Source organism: Lepisosteus platostomus, chromosome 23, assembly GCF_059453375.1.
Source record: "Lepisosteus platostomus isolate fLepPlt1 chromosome 23, fLepPlt1.hap1, whole genome shotgun sequence".
Lineage (NCBI taxonomy): Eukaryota > Metazoa > Chordata > Actinopteri > Semionotiformes > Lepisosteidae > Lepisosteus > Lepisosteus platostomus.
In genome coordinates, this window is record NC_142633.1 from 11,436,459 (window position 1) to 11,458,647 (window position 22,189).

General features: G+C 40.8%; 1 protein-coding gene and 1 long non-coding RNA gene across 26 annotated transcripts in view; one reads left to right on the top strand and one right to left on the bottom strand.

Moving 5' to 3' along the window:
* Nucleotides 1-16,746, top strand: part of LOC148642033 (rap1 GTPase-activating protein 1-like) — a 233,997-nt gene extending 217,251 nt beyond the window's left edge. For 14 of the 23 annotated variants that reach the window (XM_088617477.1, XM_088617476.1, XM_088617463.1 and 11 more), the window contains 6 exons: nt 5,500-5,609; nt 6,506-6,622; nt 6,968-7,097; nt 7,498-7,609; nt 7,952-8,058; nt 12,746-16,746. In XM_088617477.1, coding sequence (XP_088473603.1) covers nt 5,500-5,609; nt 6,506-6,622; nt 6,968-7,097; nt 7,498-7,609; nt 7,952-8,058; nt 12,746-12,853 — 684 coding nt within the window. In that variant the 3' untranslated portion in view covers nt 12,854-16,746. Of the gene's footprint in view, nt 1-2,194; nt 2,273-5,499; nt 5,610-6,505; nt 6,623-6,967; nt 7,098-7,497; nt 7,610-7,951; nt 8,059-9,779; nt 9,828-12,745 lie in introns of all 23 variants that reach the window. The other 9 variants (XM_088617473.1, XM_088617459.1, XM_088617466.1 and 6 more) reach the window with 8 other exon arrangements.
* On the bottom strand, nt 474-21,910 carry LOC148642034 (uncharacterized). 3 transcript variants are annotated; one of them, XR_015929674.1, is made up of 3 exons: nt 21,122-21,910; nt 10,697-10,767; nt 474-8,324 (listed from the first exon to the last, which is right to left on the bottom strand). It is a non-coding gene; the product is annotated as an uncharacterized LOC148642034 (long non-coding RNA). The 3 variants fall into 3 exon arrangements; XR_015929676.1 differs by lacking the exon at nt 10,697-10,767 and having other exon boundaries at nt 474-8,260; XR_015929675.1 differs by lacking the exon at nt 10,697-10,767.
* Nucleotides 21,911-22,189: the final 279 nt, after the last annotated feature.

Sequence of the window (22,189 nt, forward strand, 5' to 3'; positions counted from 1 at the left end):
GCGAGAGTGATGATCTCCATCGCTGATTCGGAGGAGAGCCCACTGCCCCAACCTGTGTCCCTCGTGAAGCAGGTCCATCGAGAGCCCATCTAGAGCTGTCAGCCCCCTGTAGTGAGAGGAGTGTGTCTCCATTAAACAGCAGTGCCCCTTCACTGACATACAGGAAATTGTCCTTCCAGTCATTTCACAGAGCCTAATTAGTGCTAAAGAAGCCTAGTAGTATTTCTGAGTCTCGGAAACCAGCTTTATATAATTGGGTTCATTAAGATAAAAGTAAATGGTTGTCTCATTGCTGCCTCCTCGTGCATTACTGATACAGTGCCTAAAATAATTGTCCGAGAGCACATCTTGCATATAAACCTTTTTAACCAAAGCGTTTTTTGCAGGTTTATTGAACATGCCTGCTTGTTAACTTTTTCGTTAGTTTATTCATATTCAGCATAAAAATTGCAAAAAAGAAAATTAGCACTAGATGAATTGTATTTTTTTATAATAGATCCTGTCAATCCATAAAAACAACGGTGAGCATTCCAGATTCAGTCATCCTGGTAAAGTCTTCTTCAGCAGTACAGTATGTCTTCATTGTGCAGTGTTGGATGGTTGACATTTTATTGTGTCACTGTGTACTTTCATCAGGTTGCTATTTTTCAAGATTTTACTTCTAAAGTGTCAGAAAAGAGACAAAAACAGACTAAACATCTTCAACACTGTGAACAAAGTGTAGACTATAAAACGAGTGCCGTGCTGCCCGGCCGGTCTGTTCGGAGCAGTGAGTTCTGTGAGTCATGTGCTGCTGCTGACGGTGTTGCAAGAAGAGCGCTGGAGGGCAGTGGGGAAGGTTCTGGTTGTTACCCAGGCTGACACAGTAGGAGGTCGTGATTATTAGTACCTGTACCCCAATTTGCAGTTTGTACCACAGTGTGCCAAGTGAGTAGTAATTTTAAAAATCATGCAATTTCAAAGCTGCACTCTAAAACGTACCCTCATCCTAATTTGATGCAATAATGATCTTCACCTTATTATAGTCTAAGAGATTATGCTGTACTTGAATAAAATATCTGCATAACATAATTTGTCAGGAACCTGTCCTTCCTGTATTTTCCCCAAAAATCAGATTTAGATTTTAATCATGATCAGTGGTATGTCTGTTAATAATTGGTGCAAGTTGTCCATTTGAACTGTAACCTCATGCTGCTTTGCTAACACAGTGAATGCAAATTGCACTTTGGCGTCCTAGAGACTCGTGAACGTGGGTAAGTGTGGTCTTGGTCTAGCTAGCAGATAGCGTGACAGAGTGCTTGGCAGCCCGCCTGCTGGGTTAGGGCTCGGTTGTTGCATACTGTATCTCCTGGATTATACTGCCTTTACACATGTTTCATTTTTACATATAGCATGGCTCAGCATGGTCAGTGAAAAGTCTGCTAATTCAATTGAATGAAAACTAGCTGGTGGCATTTATAAATCATGTTTTTTTTTCTCCAACATACACGGCAGATTGGATGAATGCAGTTTTTCTCCTATTGACATTGAGAGTATCTTCAGATAATAATCATGAAGTTTTAATTCACACCAGATTGTACTTTTTAACAAAATATGAATTAAATAATATTTTAACAAGTTCCACCTAACCTCTTGCAAATACTAAATAACATTCAGGAGTTCTACACTGAGAGACTGTGGTCACCCCTATACAGTCTTCCAGCAAGGAGAACAGAGGAACCATTCACAGTTCCCAGATAATGAATAGTGTGAATAGGGAATGAACTGATATCCCTATAGTGTGGGCAAAAATGGGAAATGAATAGACTGGACATGCACTTGACGAAAAACAATTCAATGCATTTAAATTCATGAAAATTAAAAGCATCTGTCTTGAAAACATGATTTACAAATAGCCTGTGTGCTAATATTGCTTGGACCTCTACTTTTGACTTCTGTCTGCCCTTCTGTTTTCATTAACTATTTCTCTGTTCCTTTACTGATTTTCTCTATTCTTTCAACACAGGGCCCGATCGCTGAGCTGTTCCTCTGCCATATTGCTTTTCCGTCCTGGTCTCTCTCTCTCCTCATTTCACCACCTGTGTGGCTCTTGGCCCCCGTGGCGCTTGATATAAATGTTTTCTCTGTGTTTTCTCCTGTTGCTTGGAGCCTCATGGATTTCTGTTTCTCTCTCTGTGCCTGCTGTGCGAATCAGTCATTGCTTGTCCCGGGGAAAAGTCCCAGTAAATACGGACGTCGCGGCAGTGCCATAGGGATAGGAACAATAGAAGAGGTTCATGTATAACTCTCCCTACTCTTTTTGCTTGGCGTCTGTCTCTGTGCATGACTTGACATGGTAGTATGAGAAGCCACCCCAGCTTTGCATTATCAGTAGTAGCTCAGGCTTATCTCTTGCCAGTTTGTGAAGTTTTATCAACAGAGAGGTGTCATTTTTTTTTCCTTGGGTCCTGTTTTGTAAATCTCTGGAATGTCCTCTCTCTGCTGAATAACATCTAAACCTGTTGAGCATTTTCTGAAAAAGGGCTGCTGTACAGCCACAACATGCTACATATTTCTTCCTGTAGACTTAATTTTTTTGTATTCGAAGTAAAGTGGCTTTGTTGATTTCCCTCTTGAGAACAAGCTGGCTATACAGAATGTTCTAATGCTTCCCCCCATGAGACAGACACCGAGTTATATGTTTTTTCTTCTGTTACACATAACTTAATGCACACCTAAATCGTTGTGCTTGCCATGCATTCCTTTGGTGGGAAATTTTCATACAGCTTTGGACAAAGAAAATTGCCTTTGTTGCTTGTTAGTGCAAACATACCTTTGTAATTCCTCATTACAATGGTTCTGTTATATGAATAATTGTTTTAATATTATAAGCTCAGGTATGAGGTTTCTGAGGTTTAGAAGGTTACTTTTTGCTCAATGAACTGTACACTGTATCGTCTCTGGGAAGCAAGACTGGACCTGAATCTTTCCCCTGACATTATTAACTGGGCAACAAAGGGCCCTTATCTTTGAAATGATATTTGTTTAAAAACTACCACACCCCCACCTGCCAAACACAAGGTTCACTTCTTACTGGAATTAGCTTTAGAAATAAGCCTTTTGTGGATGGCACGGTGGAGAAGTGGTTAGCACTACTGTCTCGGGTTCAGTTCCATACCTGGGGTGCTGTATGTGTGGAGTTTCTATATTCCCCTCTCTGACTGCTCCATTTGCCTTCAGTGTCCAAGGATATTTGGCTTCTGGGGTAATTGGTCCCAAGGTGAGGGTGTGCATCTGCCCTGTGATGGACTTGACTCCCATCCAGAGTGTATCCTGCCTTGCACACGTTACTTGCTGGGATAGGCTTCGGTGTTCCTGCAACTCTTAATCTGAAGTGGATAGATGGATGGAATAAGCCTGTTGTGTTGGTACAGGCAGCTGAACAAGGATGGAAAACAAACTGGCCTACTCTCTGTCTGCTTTTGCTGACACATTTCTCAGATTTGGCTTTGTGGAATAGTGCCAGGAAGAACAATTCAGTCAGAAGTGCTTTTCTGACAGATCTCAGAAGCTAAAGCATGGCTGTGTTTGGTCAGTACTGGGATAGAGGCTCATAATGACCAGCAGGTGGCATGCTTCCCTCAGGACCAGAATTTCCGAACCAGTGCCGCACTATGGTAACCAGGACAATTACAGGTGGTGCCAACTTTCAAATGAGATGTTTTTCATGATAGGCTCATTAAAGATCCTATGACACTGTAGTTGTAGGAGTGTTACATTAGAGTTCACTTTGAGCTTGCGGAATTCAGCCTCCATAAAGTTCTCCATTAGTGCATTTTATAGTCCCACCTGCATCTGCTCAAGAGCAAAACATTACTAAGGCCTCATTCTAAAGGCTCCATTCCCACTCCATTCGTTTTACTGGACTTCTAAAAGGATTCCAAAATATGGCTGCAGATCTTTGTGTTGTTTTTTTCTCGGCTGATGGCTGGTTTACAGTGCAGTATGAAGATTTCAGATATTCAGACTTGGGGATGAGTGAGGCTGGGAAACATAATTTATAACAATTTAGGGTCGATCTCTTCGAGATGTTTTAGGGATCACAGGATAACACATGATCCTCCTTGTTATCCCATGATAACAACTTAGCTAGGAAGATTTTCCAGACTCCCATGACTCTTAGAAAAAGTGCCTCAGATATCTCTAAGGCCTTGCAAGTTCTAACTTGACACTTTGGAATTCTAGAGTCCTTTTTTACTTCAAGCTTTAGTTTTTCTTCTGCGGAAGATTCAGCGTGACCGTTTGGGAAACTTAGCACATGAAACCGTTCGATACAAGATGTAATTTAAAGATCCAGGAGAGTTCCTGACTTGGTTGTATGGATATCTTCTCACAAACAGAATGACAAACCTGCCCCACCTGGAAATGAGTTCATGCTGAGTTTAAAAAATGTATGGAAGGATTCTGCTGTGTAACAACTGAAGACTTTTAAGTTCATAACTAAAGCTTTTCTTCATCAAAGGCTTATTTGATGTAACTATAGTGGGGACTAGCTGAGAAAGAGGAGCAAACTGCAGTGCAGGTTAACACCAGTTCTGACATGAATCCATTTGTTCTCAAAGCCTGTTACACACTGTAGCTCCACAGTAAGTAAAACCCACAGCTCGTCTGTCAGCTTTGTCTTGGTTTTGCTCCTTTTACATAGTTGTTGCTCTTTTTGAAGAAAACTTGAACGTTCAGCTCATTTGGTGCAGAATTTATGCTGTCTGAGGCTATATGTATCTTGTAAGTATGCTTCTGGGTTATGAAAACACTTGTCGATTTCCTCAGTAATTGTAACGTGAATGAATTGCCCATTTTTTTTTGTACAAAAGAAAAGCAAATGCAAATACTGAGCATATACACCAGCACATTTGTATTCCTGCATTTAAGCACACTTGTCATCGACTCTATTTTTCCCCTTCAAACAAACCTCACAATATACCCTGTGAACTGATTAATTTGCTGTTTACTTGTTAATTTAAATATAATTCCCCATTTTTGCATGTTTATTGTTGTGCTCATGGATGTAAATAGTTTGTTATGCTACAATAATGAGCAGAAGTGTGCAAAAATTAGTACAGTGCTTTTCTAAGAAATGTACTGATATATTTTAACATACTGATTGATTTCTGAGTTCTCTGCTAATTCTGCTGTGTATTTATCAGCAGTGTTTTTATGTATGCCTGTACAAAAAATCTTATCTACATAATTTCCTCTTTTCCATATGTATCTATTTCACAATTTTTGTAAAATTACTGCTTTGTTAGCCTGATTGAGAAATATTTGATAGAAACATAAATGGTATATGGTGCCGTTAATTGTAAGAGCTATATAGGTAAGAACAAGCAGTTTAAAAGCTAAAGAAGTTCCTGGATTGTGTGTTTACACTGTGGCGTTGATCCACCTATGTGTGAAAAGATGAACAGTGGGAGCTGTCCACTGGTGCGAGGTGCTGATTGTTGGCTCTGTGTCTTGCAGTCACTGATAATCCCAGGGAAGAGTCCGACCAGGAAGAAGTCTGGCCCCTTCAGCTCCAGGCGGAGCAGCGCCATTGGTATTGAGAATATCCAGGAAGTGCAGGAGAGGAGGTAAGCCGGCCTGAGGCCAGCTTCAGCTGAGGGAGGTGGGTGACTAGTCTGACTAGGGAGTCAGATGGATCATAAGTGAGAACTCGCAAGTTTAGGGTTAAAGGCACTGGCTGAAGAAAAACCGCATGTCATCCTTTGGAGCAAAGGGTTCCTCGATAGCAAACGCTCTGCTAAGTTCATTATGTACCATGGACTGAGATATACTGGAGACAAGAATCTTAGCCCCAGATGGAGTGATCTGTATTTGCTTTTGGCTGAAAGTGTTTTTTACTCATTGGGGAATGTTTCCCTTCTGATATTTTTAAGTCCTATGTCAGTCTGACTTTGAGAGCCGTATAAATTAAGATATAACATTTGGTATTTATTGTGGGATCCCACTGGCTATGTTGAGTGTTCTTTGATAGTGGGCACAGAGATGCTCAGCACAGAATGGTGGTGTGCTTTTGGGGTGATACAGCATCTGTGTGTATTGTCTTCCCCCTGTCCTTTGTGTCCCAGAACAGCCTGCCTATCATTTCTGGACAGGCCTGTACTCTGTACATCTCTGCCCAGCATCAGCCTGAAGAGCATGAGGCTAACCGTGGACCTCACCAAGTACTGCTCATGTTTCACACTCTTCTTAGCATTAGATTAGGAATACCTGCAGCACTAGAGGCTCCAGGTACAGACCACCTGGGGTTGAAAATCCTGCTTGTAGAGCACCTTCTGAACAGTCACTTCCGCACATTCCTGTTCTTACTAATAATGAGCTGTGTGATCCATAAATGGGTATGTTCTCTGTGTGTGTAATTGTGTTTTTAGTTTTAGGGTTAACGTTGGGCATTAGGCTCACGTTTTGAATGAATGTTGTAAGTTGTATATTTGTAGTAATGTTGTTTGATCACTGTTAACCCCAGCAGGGAGTGCTCCCCCAGCACACAGAAGACACCAGACAGTGGGCATGTCTCCCAGGATCCCAAGTCTGAGAATTCATCCAATCAGAGCTCACCAGAGGTTCCTACTGCAAAGAACTGGTGAGTCAAGTATCTGTTTGGCTGTGTTGCTGGTATAGTGGTGGGGTGACATAGTGTAGCTGTTGTCCAATCGATTGACAGTTTCAATTGCTGGCCAATGCACGACTGTAAATGGTCATTCTTGACATGTTTTTTTTATAAAGAATCTGGAAGTCTATTACTCTACGATTCATTCCCTAGTCTAAAAGATTGAATATTTTACTCTAAGTATCAAATGTATCTTGTAGAAGGTTTATCATTAGGATGTACAGTATCTCAGTAAGATGCTTTAGGTGCACAGTGATGCAATTGCTTCACTGTCAAGTTTTCATCACTGACAGGTTCTCAGTAACAAAGGTTGTGTAGTTCTGCCGTGTATTGCAGGGCTCCATCCATCCCTGAAGTGCAGGATCTGTCTCGCTCCTCGTCCAATGCCAGCAGCTTTGCCAGTGTGGTGGAGGAGAATGAGGCCTTGGAGGACTATGACACTGGCATGGTGAGTGTGCAATATGCAGAGGTAGACTAAATTATTGCACCTTAATTTTCCAGACCTGCATAGTACAGGAGAAGACCGCACTGCCGAAGGGCATTTGACAGCATATACACAGCCCAAAGAATACATTAAAAATCCAAGAGAATTTAAAGAAAGTAGATAAGGGCAACTTCTAAGCCTCAGAGGTCTTTATGAAAGTATCGATTGATTTATCAAAGCTCTTCCTTCTGTGAGTTTTATCAGGGGCAGAGTTATCTTGGCATAAAATAAATACCTTCTACAGGAATAGACGGGTCTCAAACATCAAACAAACATCATAATCTCCGCACGAACACGGCAGCACTGAGCTGCCCCCCCGGGTCCCCCGGGGTAGAGAGACTCATGGCCGAGCTGTGTGTTGCAGGAGAGTCTGTCGTCGGCGGGGACGCCCCACAAACGCGACTCCTTCACCTACAGCACCTGGCTGGAGGACAGCATGAGCAGTGCCAGCCTGGCCAGCCGCGGGAGTTCTCCAGGTGAGGGGGGCAGAGAGAGTCGGCCAGGGGAAGCTCTCTAGGGCTTTACCACAGTGATTAACCCTGCGATCCTCAACATCATTTAAAAATCTGGTGGTGGCTGTTTACGTTTTTCTGGCATATCTTAATGACTTCAGTCTTTTTATATGACTTCAGCCGCAGTGACATAAAAAAGCAAGTATAAAAACACACTGTTTGCAGACCCTGTGGAAAGTGCTTGGACCTTAGTTATTTAAACCACAGACTGACCATAGACTGCTGTCCTGAGCTTCTCCCTGAGTAGCTGTACAAGTGGACAGGTGTGACATGCTGAGGTTGTAACAGCTCCATCTCGTTTTCCAGCAGCATCCACCTCCAGGCCTCAGCCTGAGGGGTGTAAGGGAGTCGAGCTGCCCAGGCCAGAGATCCGCATTAAGCTGGAGAAGCCGGAGGACCAGAAGTCGTCATCGGTAAGGAGGGATATCGCTCTTGACCTGGTCCTTCATCACTGGCCGGGAGCTGAAAACATTCTGCCGATTCAGAAACAGTGCTCAGAGTTGATACTCACTTACTGATGCTCAACTTGTAGCAGAGGGTCTGTGCAGATCAAGTCAGCAGTCCTGCCTTATTCCCAGCCATCTGCCTGTTTCTTCCAAGTTCTGAAGGTGTGACCTTTACAGAAAAATGTTTATGAAAGGTATGAGCACTTTTTCAGCTGAACTTGCAGGTAAAATTCCTGCATGGAAAAAATGTTTTAAAGAGCAATTAAATTATATTGTAACAAGCAAATTGTTATATTAATTAAAACACCTTGTAAGCTGTTAAAAGTGCCATTATTAAGTGGTAATAATTTTAAATTATTGCTGTTGCTACTAGTAATCACAATAGCTCGAGAGTTGGTCCTGTTATCAGTACTGAAGTAGCTGGGTTGTGACTGTGTGGCTTTGTTTCCTATGGTGTTTTTACCAAATGTGAACAGTGCATGTGGGTGGAAATAAGGGCCTCATTCACAAAAGCTTCATTAAATTTAATATAAGATACACGTTAACATCATCCCACTGCACGAGTCTTAGAACCACCAGGTTGCATGAACTAAAGCAAATGCCATGTGTTAAGCTGCCTGCTATTTGTACAGCATGACGCACGTTGTGTAAAGGTTGTGTGACAGAAAGGAGCATAGCTCTTTGGCTAAGGAGTGGCCAAACACAAAGTGCATCTGTAGAGAAGGTGCTTCTTCAGGACCTGGTGATCTCCACCAAGTGTACCAGTGAGGAAAGACTGACAGTGAGGAAAGAGTGTGGGGAGTTGTAGCCCTGCCAAGCCTGACTAGGTTTGCTGGTCCCCGATGTCTCTGGGTATTGCTGTGCTTCTGGCACTGACCCCTTCTTTTTTCCTCTCTCCCTTGACAACAGTGCTTTTCCCTGTTGGCAAGAAAGGCACCCTCGATGACAAAAACACTTGTGTGGCTTTTTCTCAGTCTGATCTCAGATCATAACACATTCTGTCCATCAGTACTAATCTGCACAGCCACATCTCAAGATTTTGTGAATGCTATGTACATATCATGCCCCCTCTGTACTGTTAACAATCCACATTATCTGCGTTCATTAGCATGTGTTTTTTTAACTTAAATACTACTGATTGTGGGTTGTATGACATGACTTTTGGGGATGAGGCCCATAGAAAGTATTGTCTGCACCGTGTGCATGTTGTGTATCATATTCACTCTTTTTAGAAAAACAATAGGAAATTAATCAGTTTTGGAGTATATGACCTTCATTAAATGTCTTTGTGTATGCATGTGGGTAGTGTTGATCTGTTTCTTTTTCACACAAATGTTCAACTAATGATATGTCTTAGAGTAGATTTAATAAATTGGTTATAGTTATCCAGTCTTAACATTTTCAGAAATATTTTTAATTCTGCATACAGAATACAAGTGGTACGTTAGAGTACAGTCAATACAGACTCGTTTGGCATTTTTGTCCTGTACTTGCTTAAATGACAACTCTCTTTTAGGCCCTTGCACAGTGTGTTTGAACCAGGCGGCTGTCCTGTCCAAAGTGAGAATGGGGATGTTGCATGCCAGATGTCTAGGTGTAGTCGCCTGCTCTTGTTGTAATGTAACTGTACCCCTTAGCAGGACCCTTGTTAACCCTGTGCTTTCTGTGCGTCTGTGTGTCCTGTGCAGAACTGCTAGCCTCTCCTTCCTGATTGCTTCATGGATGTCCCTCATCAGGTCAGCAATTTACCACTGTTGCCACTACAGTAACTTCCTGGGGGTGTTGGTCACCAGGCGGGGCATTTCAGTGTGCTGCCTTGTTTCAGGAGAATAAAGTTAAGATCACGTTACCATCTGCTGAATTCAGATGGTCAGATGATCTCCAATTTCCTGAAGAATGCTATACCTGTACCGTCATCTTTCTTATGCAGCAGGTGGTAATTACAAACAGGACTGTATTTAGTTCAGAAACTACAACTTTATGCTATTGAACTATGTTCTGCCTATGTTCTTAAAGTTGAGCCTTTAAGAGGCTGATTTTCACATTCATCATCCTACATCTACTCATTTTCTTTATCAGCTCAAAATAACCATGCAAAGAGAAGGCAACATGTACAAGAATGGCCTTGTACACTTGTCATGATTCTGCACGGAGGTGTCCATCTGTCTTATAAAGATCAATGAGTGTCAGATACATTGATACATTAGAACATGTAATTTAGAAAGATAAGGGACATTTCTAGCACTGGAAATATATTTGAAATCTGAAAAACATGCAATCTTAGGTGAGTTACAGAGGTGCACTTTTTTCCTATGATGCTTAATCCAGGGGGGTTTAAAAAGTATTAAAATACAGTACTATTACTCAAGTAACATTACTTCCAAAAATAAGGAAACTACTCAAGTAAAAGCATAAATATAATTTCTTATTGGTATTCAAGTACTGGAATGAAGAAAGTAGCCATAGTTCCATGACTTTACCTACTTATTTTCACTAATTTTCCCAAACAATTCCAATTACAGTACTGATGTTGCCAAACCCACAAGGGAGACAGTAGTTTAAGACACTTTCAACAAATGACTTGGTTTCCTAAGGAAAAACACACCATTTGTCCCATCTTAGGTTTTTATCCAAGTCCAGTCACAAGTACTTGTAAAGGATCAGGTTCATTCCCTGCTGAAAGGAAAAAGAAAAATGTGGCTGTGGAGTCTTTTTCAGGTGTGACTCGTATATATTATGGAATGCTTACATAAAGATTTCCCCAGCTTTACGTAAACTGTACAAAAATGGAAAATTCTTAGTAAATTCACAGCAAAGAGCTTAATATATAAAACTGTTGTACATATTATAACTGTTGCACTATTTATAACTGTTAATTTAATTTAGCATATTTAAGTATATTTTAGTTTTAGTGTTTTGTATATTTAATTTTGGCATCTTTTCTGTGCCCCAACTTTACATCCTCTAAAACACAAAGCTCCCTAACAAAGAAGTGCAGGTGAACATTGAGAAGCACAAGCAGACTGCACTGCCTCTAGATAAACTGAAAACTAATTTTACTCTATACAGTAAAAGATTGTGCTGCTAATCATGTGTGTGGTAAATTAAAAACATTACTGAGGTACTATTTTAGAGGAACAAAATAATTTATACTGTACATAAAAGTTGAATTTGAAATTATTTTGTGGTGTCATTTCCATCTTTGTGTGCCATGCATGTGTGATACACTGCATTAAAAACACTAAAATTTCAAGTTTAATATTTAAATGAATAAAATGTTTAAAAATGGTTGTTCATCAAACTCATAAGCTGTTAATTTTCCATTTCTGAGTGTTTCTAACACATTTCCAACAAAGTTAAACAACATTTTAGTGCTCAACGTAATGGGTCATTATGGTAATCATTCTGTTTGCACTCAGAAAACATGGACAACTGTAAAATTGTGTTGTCAAGTCCTGGACACTATTCTGTTGAAATGTAATGATTCTTATGGAGAAATATGTCACACTTGAGCCTCTGGGAATATTTACATCCTCCCCATCCCCATCAATCCTATTTTCATTATTTCTTATGGGAAATAATTTCCCCCTTCACATCCATGTTCTATGACCCTCCTTAAGGATGTAAAATCCCCTGTGTCACTTTATACCGGTATCGGTGTGCTTGCTGATCGGTTATTGTAGGAAACACCACGGTCTGTGGTTGGGCTTCACTGAAGCAGACAGACACTGTGTTTCTGCATTTCCCAGCAGAATCCCAGCCTGGGTAAACGTTAGTATATCCCAGAGGGAAAGAGACTTCTGAAAAATGTAGAGGAGTATAAGTACCGACTTTTCTAAAACAAAGTACTTGAATAAAAGGTAAAGTGAGTAAATAGCTGCAAACTCTGGGAGAGTGCTCATGCTCAAACAGAAGCTTACTGATCTCATTCCTGTTCTAAACCCACGATGAGGCACTGCCATGGAGCAGCATCATTAAAACAGACCTAGAGAGAACCAGTGCTGTAAGATGGATTAGGGGAATGTCACAATTTGGCCCTCAGGTAGTTGGTCAGGCCACATTACCGTGCAGCTGAGCACTGCCCTATTCGATAATCACACAGGACTGATGGAATACACGGGTCTAAATTCATTCTCTTCCCTTTTTTATCCATCCATCCATCCATCCATTTTCTAACTGCTTTATCCAGTACAGGTCTGTGGGGGAGCTGGCGCCTATCCCAGCAAGCATCAAGCACAAGGCAGGGTACACACAGGCACACTCACACCAGGGCCAATTTTCCCAGCAGCCAATTAACCCACCAGCATGTCTTTGGACTGGGGGAGGAAAATGGAGTACCTGGCGAAAACCCGCGCGTACATGGGGAGAGCATACAAGCTTCACACACACACAGCACCCCAGGTCTGACATGGACCCCAAGACCCCAGCACTGCGAGGTAGCAAGGCTAACCTCTGCCACTGTACCACCCTGTTGTATCCTTCCAATAAAAACCAAAACAGTTTGTATCTCCAGCATTCACGACCCTCGGCGATTGAGCTTTACAGCAGGAGTCGCACACTAACCGATCGTGCACTTTGGCAGCACAGAGAGCCGAAGGGCTCCAGCCTTGCCTGTGAAGAGTGTGACCTAACCCCTTGCTTTCCTGTTCGACAGCATTCTCACAAAAAACACCCCCTCCAGGAGATGAGACGAGCACGGGCCTTTGCCACTACGAATGACGAAGACGACGAGGACAGCCCCAGCTCGCCACCCGTGTGGTGAAGCCCCCCCCCGCCCGCTGCTGCTTTGTTCTGTGCCAGCCTCTGGTTCCCGTGGCAACGGCGTGGGAGGCACAGGAACCACCACGGAACTGTAGCCCTCATCCCTCTGACCACAGCACAGCACGCGTTCCCTGCAGCCCGTGCGGGCTCAGGAGAGGAGGGCCCCCCCCCGCGCGGGAAGGACTCTGACCTGCACTGTGGTCATGTCGCGTTCGTCCGTTTGCTTCTTGGCTCCTCCTCCCTGTGGTCTCACGTTTTCTTGAATGCACCGTTCGTCTGTGGAGTCAGCCCCGTGGAGACTGCTTCTGTCTTGCCGATATAAACGCTAACGTTTTGTTGCATTTTTTAAAAATTGAGTTAAAAAATAATAATTAAAAGACAAGGGTGCAGCGGATCGAGCATGGATAGGCACACCTTGTCACACAAAATTATGTGGAAGGTACAGTTTAAAGAAAAAAAGTTAAATGATTGTACAGGTACTCTTTGTGTTTGAAACACCCGAGAGAGCTTATGTTGAGGGATGTTATAAAACACAGATTCAGTGCTAGGCATTAAGTGGTCATCTTCAGCTGCTGACTGGCTTTCATAAAGCCAGTCATCATGGAGTGAATGGACGAGGCCCTGCTTGTTGAAAGCAAAGCCTGCTGCTACAGAAAAACACGAAAACCAGAGTCTATGACGAGTGAGCTACAGTACGTGGCAGATATCTCAGACTTTTTTGTCTTTGAATGTTAATGATTACTATTCTTTGTCTTTTGTAATTTATTGATAATACTAAAATATAATTTATTATCGTAGAATAATAATTAATTGTGCTAGTTCAATTATTTCGGTGTAAAGCACACTTTCTGACATCATTTCCCTTTTATTACTCTCTGTCTTGGAATGCACTGTTAATTACTTTTGAACCAAGTCTGAAATCTATGAAGGTGACTCAAATCCCAGACTTTCAGCAACAAACAGCCACCTTATTAAAATCCAGTGTAAAACTGACCATTGTTTAGGTGATAATTTGATCATTAGGGTTGAACATCCTGAAATTTGCTAGAATACCCTAAAAAATTGATAGTTAAAATCCAAACACTTTAATCTTACTACAGGAAGTCTCAATTAGCCTCCAGTTCTTTCTGAAAAATATGGTGACTGGGTCACAACTTGAGCAAATGTTTTAATGGGTTGGGCTGATACAGCTGTCAGTGCACTGAACGTCTGCAGAGACTGTTCCCCTGCCGGCGAGGGAAGTATCCCGGTATCCCCACCTGTGAGATCATGCTACTGCGTGCATGGTGAGACTGTGCTTACTGCAGGTTCAAAATGACAGACAGATAAAATATACAGCTGTCTGAAGCCTATTCAAAATGCCACTTGCAGTAAAAGAAATACTGAAGCTGGAAAACCAAAGTCAGCGGACACATACAGGCTCTCAAATTTTTTCCAAGGCAAAAGTCTGAGAAAGAGTGCAGCAGGGATTCACACACTAAGACATCTGTACTGACACTGACCCTTGCTTTCTCAATCTATAGATTAATAGCAAATCGCATCAAGGCAAAGTTAAAACTTTTAAGGCAGCTCTTCTCTACTGAACGTTTGCAATGTAGTTGCATTGTGATTGAAGTTGGTGTATTATAGATTGTAGATTTTGCCCGTAATTTGAGCCAAATCTTGATCCAGTTCTTGTTTTTTTAAGATCACTGTGATTCAGACGATCATTGCAGGTTCCCCAGTGTCAGCTACGCACGACATGGCTAGCCAGCTTTGGTGAAGGGGCTTTTGTTTAACATACCAATTACCTAAGGGATACGCTGAGATTTTATGAGCATTTTTAAAAACAGGTAGTTGCCAGATATCCTTTGTAAATACAGAAAAGGCTGTTTTATCTGTTTAAAAAACTGAAACCTTCATAAACGGACAAAAAAGGCGCCGCTAGGAGTTTGAATGTCTTAAAATGAGATATGGCAGGGAGCTGGTGGCCCTGCCACTGTACCTCAAGAAGAACTAGCCTGCAGTTCAAGGTACAAAGCTTGTACATATTACTGAACATTTCAGTTTCTTAAAATTAACATTCTGCCAACATGATTTTAGGATGAGAAATGTGTCCCGTAACTAACACATATGGCAAACAAATAAATAAAAAATCTTAAGACAACAAAGTATAGCTGTTAAATACTTTTAAGTTTCAGGCGAACTGCTTGAAATGATCTTTACAAGTAAAGAACTGATTCACTTTGTTGCTTGTTTAGGTGTGTTTAGTGGAAAGAACCCACCTTGATGCCCCCCCCACACAAAGAAAAAAAGATATTGTTGTAGAAGTAGATGCTTACTTTTTTTAGCCTGCTTTTCAAATATATTTCACATCATTTGTGTTATAACTGTTTTAGAGGCTTACAATAAATGAGAATCAACTGTGCACTACATAAAGTGACATACTGTGAAATAGATTAACAATTGCCTTTTAAAAAGATAGGAAAGATCATTTCTGTTCAAGTTTCTGTTGCATATCAGAATACGTTTGTGTAGCACTGCCACAATACACAGATGAATTGCAGAATTCCTTGTTCCCGCAAAGGCAGATTACTTCTGAGCTGCCCTCCATAGAGTCTGAATTTTGCCACTCCCCTAGAATACTGCATATCAGGGAAAATTATATTTTTTCACTTATGTTTTAAATTGGAGGTTCACATTATTGCATGTTACTCAGAACTCTGTTTTTTTATTTAAGCTAAATCCTATGCTTTGTATTCACATGCTGCATCATTTGATGTGCAGGCGACATGTGATTTTAGTGACTTGTGAGCTCACAGTATTATTTTGCAGGGCTTACATTCACTGGAACCTGCACAGGACTTAAAAAGCATAGTGGAATCATCTTTTAAAAGGAAGGAGTTCTGTAATACCAGAAGTTATTCCTAAGGTCAAGACAAGAACAAAATCTTTAAGGCGGTGTCCTTTGATGAGGGGTTTTACTAAATAAAAATGCCACTGGACGTTATAATTCGGGCTGGGACACAGTGGACAGAACATATGTGTAGTGGTCTGTGAATAAAGTTTAAGAGTTTAAAACAACAACATTCTAAAGTTATTAAAAAGCAGTCTGACTAGGAAAACTGTCAATTTTGCGGGTGAAATATTTCAGCACTTTGGTCAGATTCTGATGAACGCAATAGAGAGAGATATAAAGTATTAGGCGCAACTCTCGTATCTGAGGGAATGACAGGCGAACCCCCTCCAACACTACTGTGGGGGGGAGTTGCACAGGCAAGGTCTGGGTGCGAGACTTATTTACGTAGGTGAGTGGAAGATCTAATCTTCCCCCCTCAAACTTCTGTTATAAAATCCTTTGGGGAAATAATCATTTTTTGCCATTTGTCAGGGAAAGCTTGCAGTTAAAGAAGCACAAGTAAAACTTATCAAGAACCACCACTGCACATGCATAAACAAATACCACAGCTTTCCATCAGTTTGTGAGCTCCAGCTAGTTAAGTAGCGTCAAAAGATTTTAAAGCAAGAAATTCTGGACACCCAGCCCTCTAATGTTGAGGCATTGTCCATGCACATTCTTTTCACCTGCCTGCTGTGTCTGTTTTAATGGGTGTGATGGTTCTCCAGTGTTTGCGTGTTCTTGGTTTAATCTGTTCAACCTTTGAGGTTCAAAGCCAATAAAGCACAAATCCATTTGCAAACATCAGGACATTATAGGTGTTCCAGACAAAAACTAACCACACAACAGGTAAAACACTGAAATGTGCTCTATTGAAAATGATTGTATTTGTGTTCCATTGAAAATCAAACGCTAAAAGTAAACTCTTGTAAGAAAGTTGTATTTGTAAATATTGCTTTTTTGTAAATACAGCCAAGAAGAAAAAAAAATAAAGATAAGTATGAAAGTATAAGGTATATGCTTAAACTGGAGTTGAAAGTTTTTTGTTGTTGTTGTTCCGTTCAGTGTTCCAAACAAGGGAATCCTTCAGAATGCTTAAAGCATCTATAATTGAAGGTGTTTTTAACTATTTGCTTAATTTTCATTCGTGTGCCTCCTGGATGGGCTCCCATGGAAACTTTTATTTATATGGTAAGACAGGTAATGTCAAGTTTGTATGTCATTTGAAAAGCAATCATTTAAACCAGCAGTCTGCAATCCAAGTCCTAGAGAGGTCCAACAGATTTAAAATAAATTGAAATTGTCTACAAGCAGAGGTTGTCCTGACCCTGATTTTTAAGAATGCAATGTTGCATTAATAGGAAGAAACATCTCCTGTTGGGAAACCATTTTACTGTAAGTGATTCACATGTGTTTTTTAATACTTCAAATATCCTGTTCTGATATATTGGTGTGGATAAAACCATATGCTGAATGGTCACAAAAGAATGACAAACTATTAAGAAAACTAAGCAACAAAGTTCGCCTGCATGACTGCTGAAGAGTACCTGAGGGGTGAATCAGCAAGATGCAACACCAGCTATCTAACCTCACATTACAACTGTAGCACTGCTTCATTTGCTGAAAAATGAACAGAAAAGTTAACTAGTGTGCAAAAGCAGTATTTCAGCTTTGTCAATCACAATGCTCAGAAGTCTATACCTAAGATTTCTTTTTGGACACTAAGGTAAAAAAGGTTCAGATGTTCTCTGTTGTTAATTTAAAAAAAAAACAGACTGAACAGTGCAGTCAATAGCACAACATCTTACACTATGTTAATTTCTTAAAAACAAAATTAAAACAATATTTTGATACATGACATTACTTCTAGTACCATCCAAGGCTTTATTCCGTGAGCTCCGAAAGGCAGCTGTACATCACCTTTTTCCAGGGGTGGGAAGTAACGAGGTAGAAGCTACTGTGCTACACCACTCAAGTCCTTTTTTCCCCAGAGAGCTGTATTGTAATAATAATAAAAATAATAATAATAATTGCTTACACTTATATAGCGCTTTTCTGGACACCCCACTCAAAGCGCTTTACAGGTAATGGGGACTCCCCTCCACCACCAGCATCCACCTGGATGATGCGACGGCAGCCATAGTGCGCCAGAACGCTCACCACACATCAGCCATCAGTGGGGAGGAAAGCAGAGTAATGAAGCCAATTTATAGAGGGGGATTGTTAGGAGGCCATGATTGATAAAGGCCGATGGGGAAATTTGGCCAGGATGCCAGGGTACACCCCTACTCTTTTCGAGAAACACCCTGGGATTTTTAATGACCACAGAGAGTCAGGACCTCGGTTTTACGTCTCATCCGAAGGACGGTGCCTGTTTACAGTATAGTGTCCCCATCACTACACTGGGGCATTAGGACCCACATGAGCCGCAGGGTGAGCGCCCCCTGCTGGCCCCACTAACACCTCTTCCAGCAGCAACCTTAGTTTTTCCCAGGAGGTCACCCATCCAGGTACTGACCAGGCTCACACCTGCTGAGCTTCAGTGGGCTGCCAGTTGTGAGTTGCAGGGTGATACGGCTGCTGGCTTTTGTACTTAAGTATATTAATTTGTACTTAAGTATGTTATTCTGGGCGGGGGGGGTATTCTGACTTTTACTCAGAGATGTAGAAAGGATGGTTATTTTACTCCATATGTACCAAAACACCTGGGACACGTTTACACAGGCTGGGATTCTGATGCAGTAAAGCAGAAACGCACACTGTCTGTCTGCTTCAGTGACGTATTAGTGTGAAGAACCAATAACAAACAGAACAAGGAACAAGGTGGTCCACACTTCACATCCTAAAGGGCAACCGTAAAACACAGATGTTAAGCGGGAAAATTATTTCCCACACAAAATTATGAAAATAGGATTCATGCGGACTGGGAGGATGTAAATATTCCCAGAGGCTCAAGTGCGGCATATTTCTCCATGAGAATCAATATATTTCAACAGGAATATGGCCAGGACTTGACAACACAATTTTTACAGTTGTTAATTCACGTTTTCTGAGTATAAACAGAATGATCACTGAGGTGACCCGTTAGAGCAGTAAAATGCAATTTAACTTTGTCTGAAACGTTTTAGAAACACTCCAAATTTGAAAACTAAAAATGAAAGAGCTTGCATATTAGTGATGAAGAGACATTTTTAAAAATTACGTTTAAACATCAAACTTATTTTTAATAATGAGTAGCATATCACTACTTAAAGATGAAACCAACATGGCAAAATACTTTTAAATTAACCTTTTATGTACAGTATAAATTATTGTAATATAGCACTCCATAAAATGATATTAAATGCTGTAAATAAGGTTTCCCTGTCAATCATATTAAATTATTTGTAACTTATCTAACAATGCAGTCTGCTTGCTCTTCTCCGTGCTTCTCTGAACTGCTTTGTTAGGTAGCTTCGCGTTAAAAAGATGTAAAAATTACATCTCAAACACAAAGTTATAATAATATATCATTATTTTACATAATACAATTTTGCGATGATTTTACTAGAAATGTGCTTCTTTTGAGGACCATTTACATAAAGTCGGGTAAATATTTATGTCCATGGTCTGTAACACGCAGACCCACTGTAATAGTAGCGCAATGAATGTTGACAATGGGAGTCCCAGCCTACATCAAATCACCAACAAATTTAAAGAAAAAATGCACATATCTCCATGTTTCTTTAGCCAACTGGTTTAATTTAAACAGCTAGCTGCATTTCAATGGCTGCACATACAGAAGGCTCAGAGTGTCTTGTGACGTACTGTACCACAAAAACATGCCTCAGATACACAGAGTGGACAGTAAGGGGCAGATATGGGTTATCTACGTCTTCGACACTCAAGACCAGAAAACTAGTTTTGGTAGTTTGCTTTTGCCTACTGAGAAGTGGTAGTCCTTCAGAGAAACAAGATGATCTTTTTGTTAAAGTCAGAGAAAAAAATGAATATCTATAATTCAGAACTAAATTTGACCTGTAAATGTATATTTACACTACCTTTGAAAAAAGCTGCAAAACAGCTCACAAGATGAGAAGTAAAAATATTACCAAAGTACCCACATTTTATTACACTGAATTATAACAAACTGATAACAGCAGTAAATCAGATAATGTCATCTGCTGGATGACAGAATAAAAAACCTTCCAAATCTATATGAATTTAACATAAAGAGAACTTTAATACCTACACCTACTGGCAGAGAAAGCTTGACATGTTTTTTTTTAAAATCAGTGTTTTACCTTGAAAAGCCTACTTATAAAAAACAAAACCTCCTACCTCATATGTATTCCTACCTGGAAAATAACTTGGATTGTTTCTCTCAATAGTCCTACCACAGAACAATTTGCATTTCAGATTGTCGGATTACAACAAAATGAAACTGCAAACTTGATTTTGGGTTAGCAGTGACATACTGTATTTCAGACGCCATTTAAAATAGACTGTACACTGTATATACTAATGAAACTCAAAATTACATATGCCTCTCAGTGTGGGAGTAACCAATGTTTATTCATAATAAAATTATATCATAATGTAACCCCAGAATTTTTAAAATGTCAGACGCTGCTGTCTGAAAGGAGAATCAAAACATTATTCATTCCAATGGTTCAAGGTATATCCCAACCTTACACCTGTTATAAAAGCAGCTATAAAAGTGTTGGATGGAATACATGCTTCACACTCAATCCCCTTGAATTTGCTCACACAATCAATGAGGGCCATGTGCATTTTTACAATGATTTATGTCTGCTTCATATTTACTGTACCAAATGTGACCCCATTCCTCCTTGGACCCCTGAGCTCTGGACATGAATCACTTCGCCCTGGTTCGAGTCCACGACGCAACTCGTGAACAGATTCGCTCAAAAGATTCGTTGGCGAGATGGTGGGGCTCTACTGTCGACACTGTAACACGGAGACCGACGAAACTTCACAAGCCAACTTGTGTTGAGTAACTACAAGAGGCGATACCGTTTAAATGGTTCAAGTCCATCTGAATTCCATTCTTTTCCTGCCCCGGCGCTCATGAAATGCGCTACTCGCCCCACGCTGGACACGCAACCCATATCTCCTTGCCATGTCCTGTTGCATGCAGGAGCGCTGGCACTCTGCAACTCTTTGAAGGCACAACGAACACACGAGACTTGGTTTCATGTATCACAGCTCAGAGAAACTGGATAAAAGTTTGAGGACAGAGTCGAACTACCTCGGAGACCGGAGCTGTGCAAATTACCGAGCGGAACGCACACGTGTATAACGAAAAGACCAATGTATGTAAAGAGAAGGCTGCATGCAATGCACATCATAAAGTGGGGGGAAAAAAAGCATAAATAACAATACCCCTACCTGAATTTGTTACTTCTGCAAGTCGTCCTGAAACCGTGAAAAATAAAACGACGCTCCGAGCTGATACCGAGGCCAAAGTAACGCCTCTTCCGTTTGCGAGAATCCGTCCACCTGTGAAACGCCCCTCATTACTAAGACTTGTCATCGCGCTCGAGAAATAAAAAAAATCCCGTTTTAAGCCTGTTGCATTTTGTTGCAACATGTAATTACGTTACGTTAAACGTGTTACTGACAGACTCGTCATAGCCTTGCGCTATTTTTAAGTTTCGGTGTTGGAAAGGATCTGCATTGATGAGTGCATTTTAAGGCAGCTATGATTTAAAGTAAAATGTACATATTCACGTGTAAAACCTCCAATTTACAGAACAAAATAGACGGTTTCCACGTATGCGCAGTGCCGTGTCCTGGGATTCATAAGGAGGCAACCAAACTTCCCGTGAGGTGACTCGGCCCTATGACATTGTAAACAAGCAGGCTTGTGAATACATCTCACTTAATCAAATAGAAATATTGCTTTCGACTTCGAGACGGTTTTGCCGACAATTACTTACTTGTTAACCATGCATGCAGATCACGTTGGAACATTTCTGCGCTGAAATGTGTGCTGCCTGACCTGTATTTTTTCGCTTGCACATTAGTCGTTAGAGTGACTAGTGAGCAGGAAGGGCTGCATTACATCATAATTGTCTTGAGCTCTCAACAACGTGGAGATTATACACTTCTTTCAGAAAGTTCATGATTTTGCACTTAATGCGGAATTCGATAAATTTTGTGATGCTGTCAGTTATTTTGTTACTGAGATTTAATAACTTGTCTACTTGTCTGATGATTTAATAACTGGTCAGTTCCCCTTTAATATACATGATACCTTGCAGGGATCCAGCCAAGTTGCAGGAGTTGCAGTTGTCAGGAAGCAGAGAGTCAATGACTGTTAGCAACAGAACCCAGCCTGAATCCAGTGCCGTCTGAGTCATAAAGATCAACCTGCACTCATAAAAAGCCCCTGGTCTTGATCAAATAACACAAAAATGAAATTTAAAGATCAAAACAGGGACAATGATATACAGT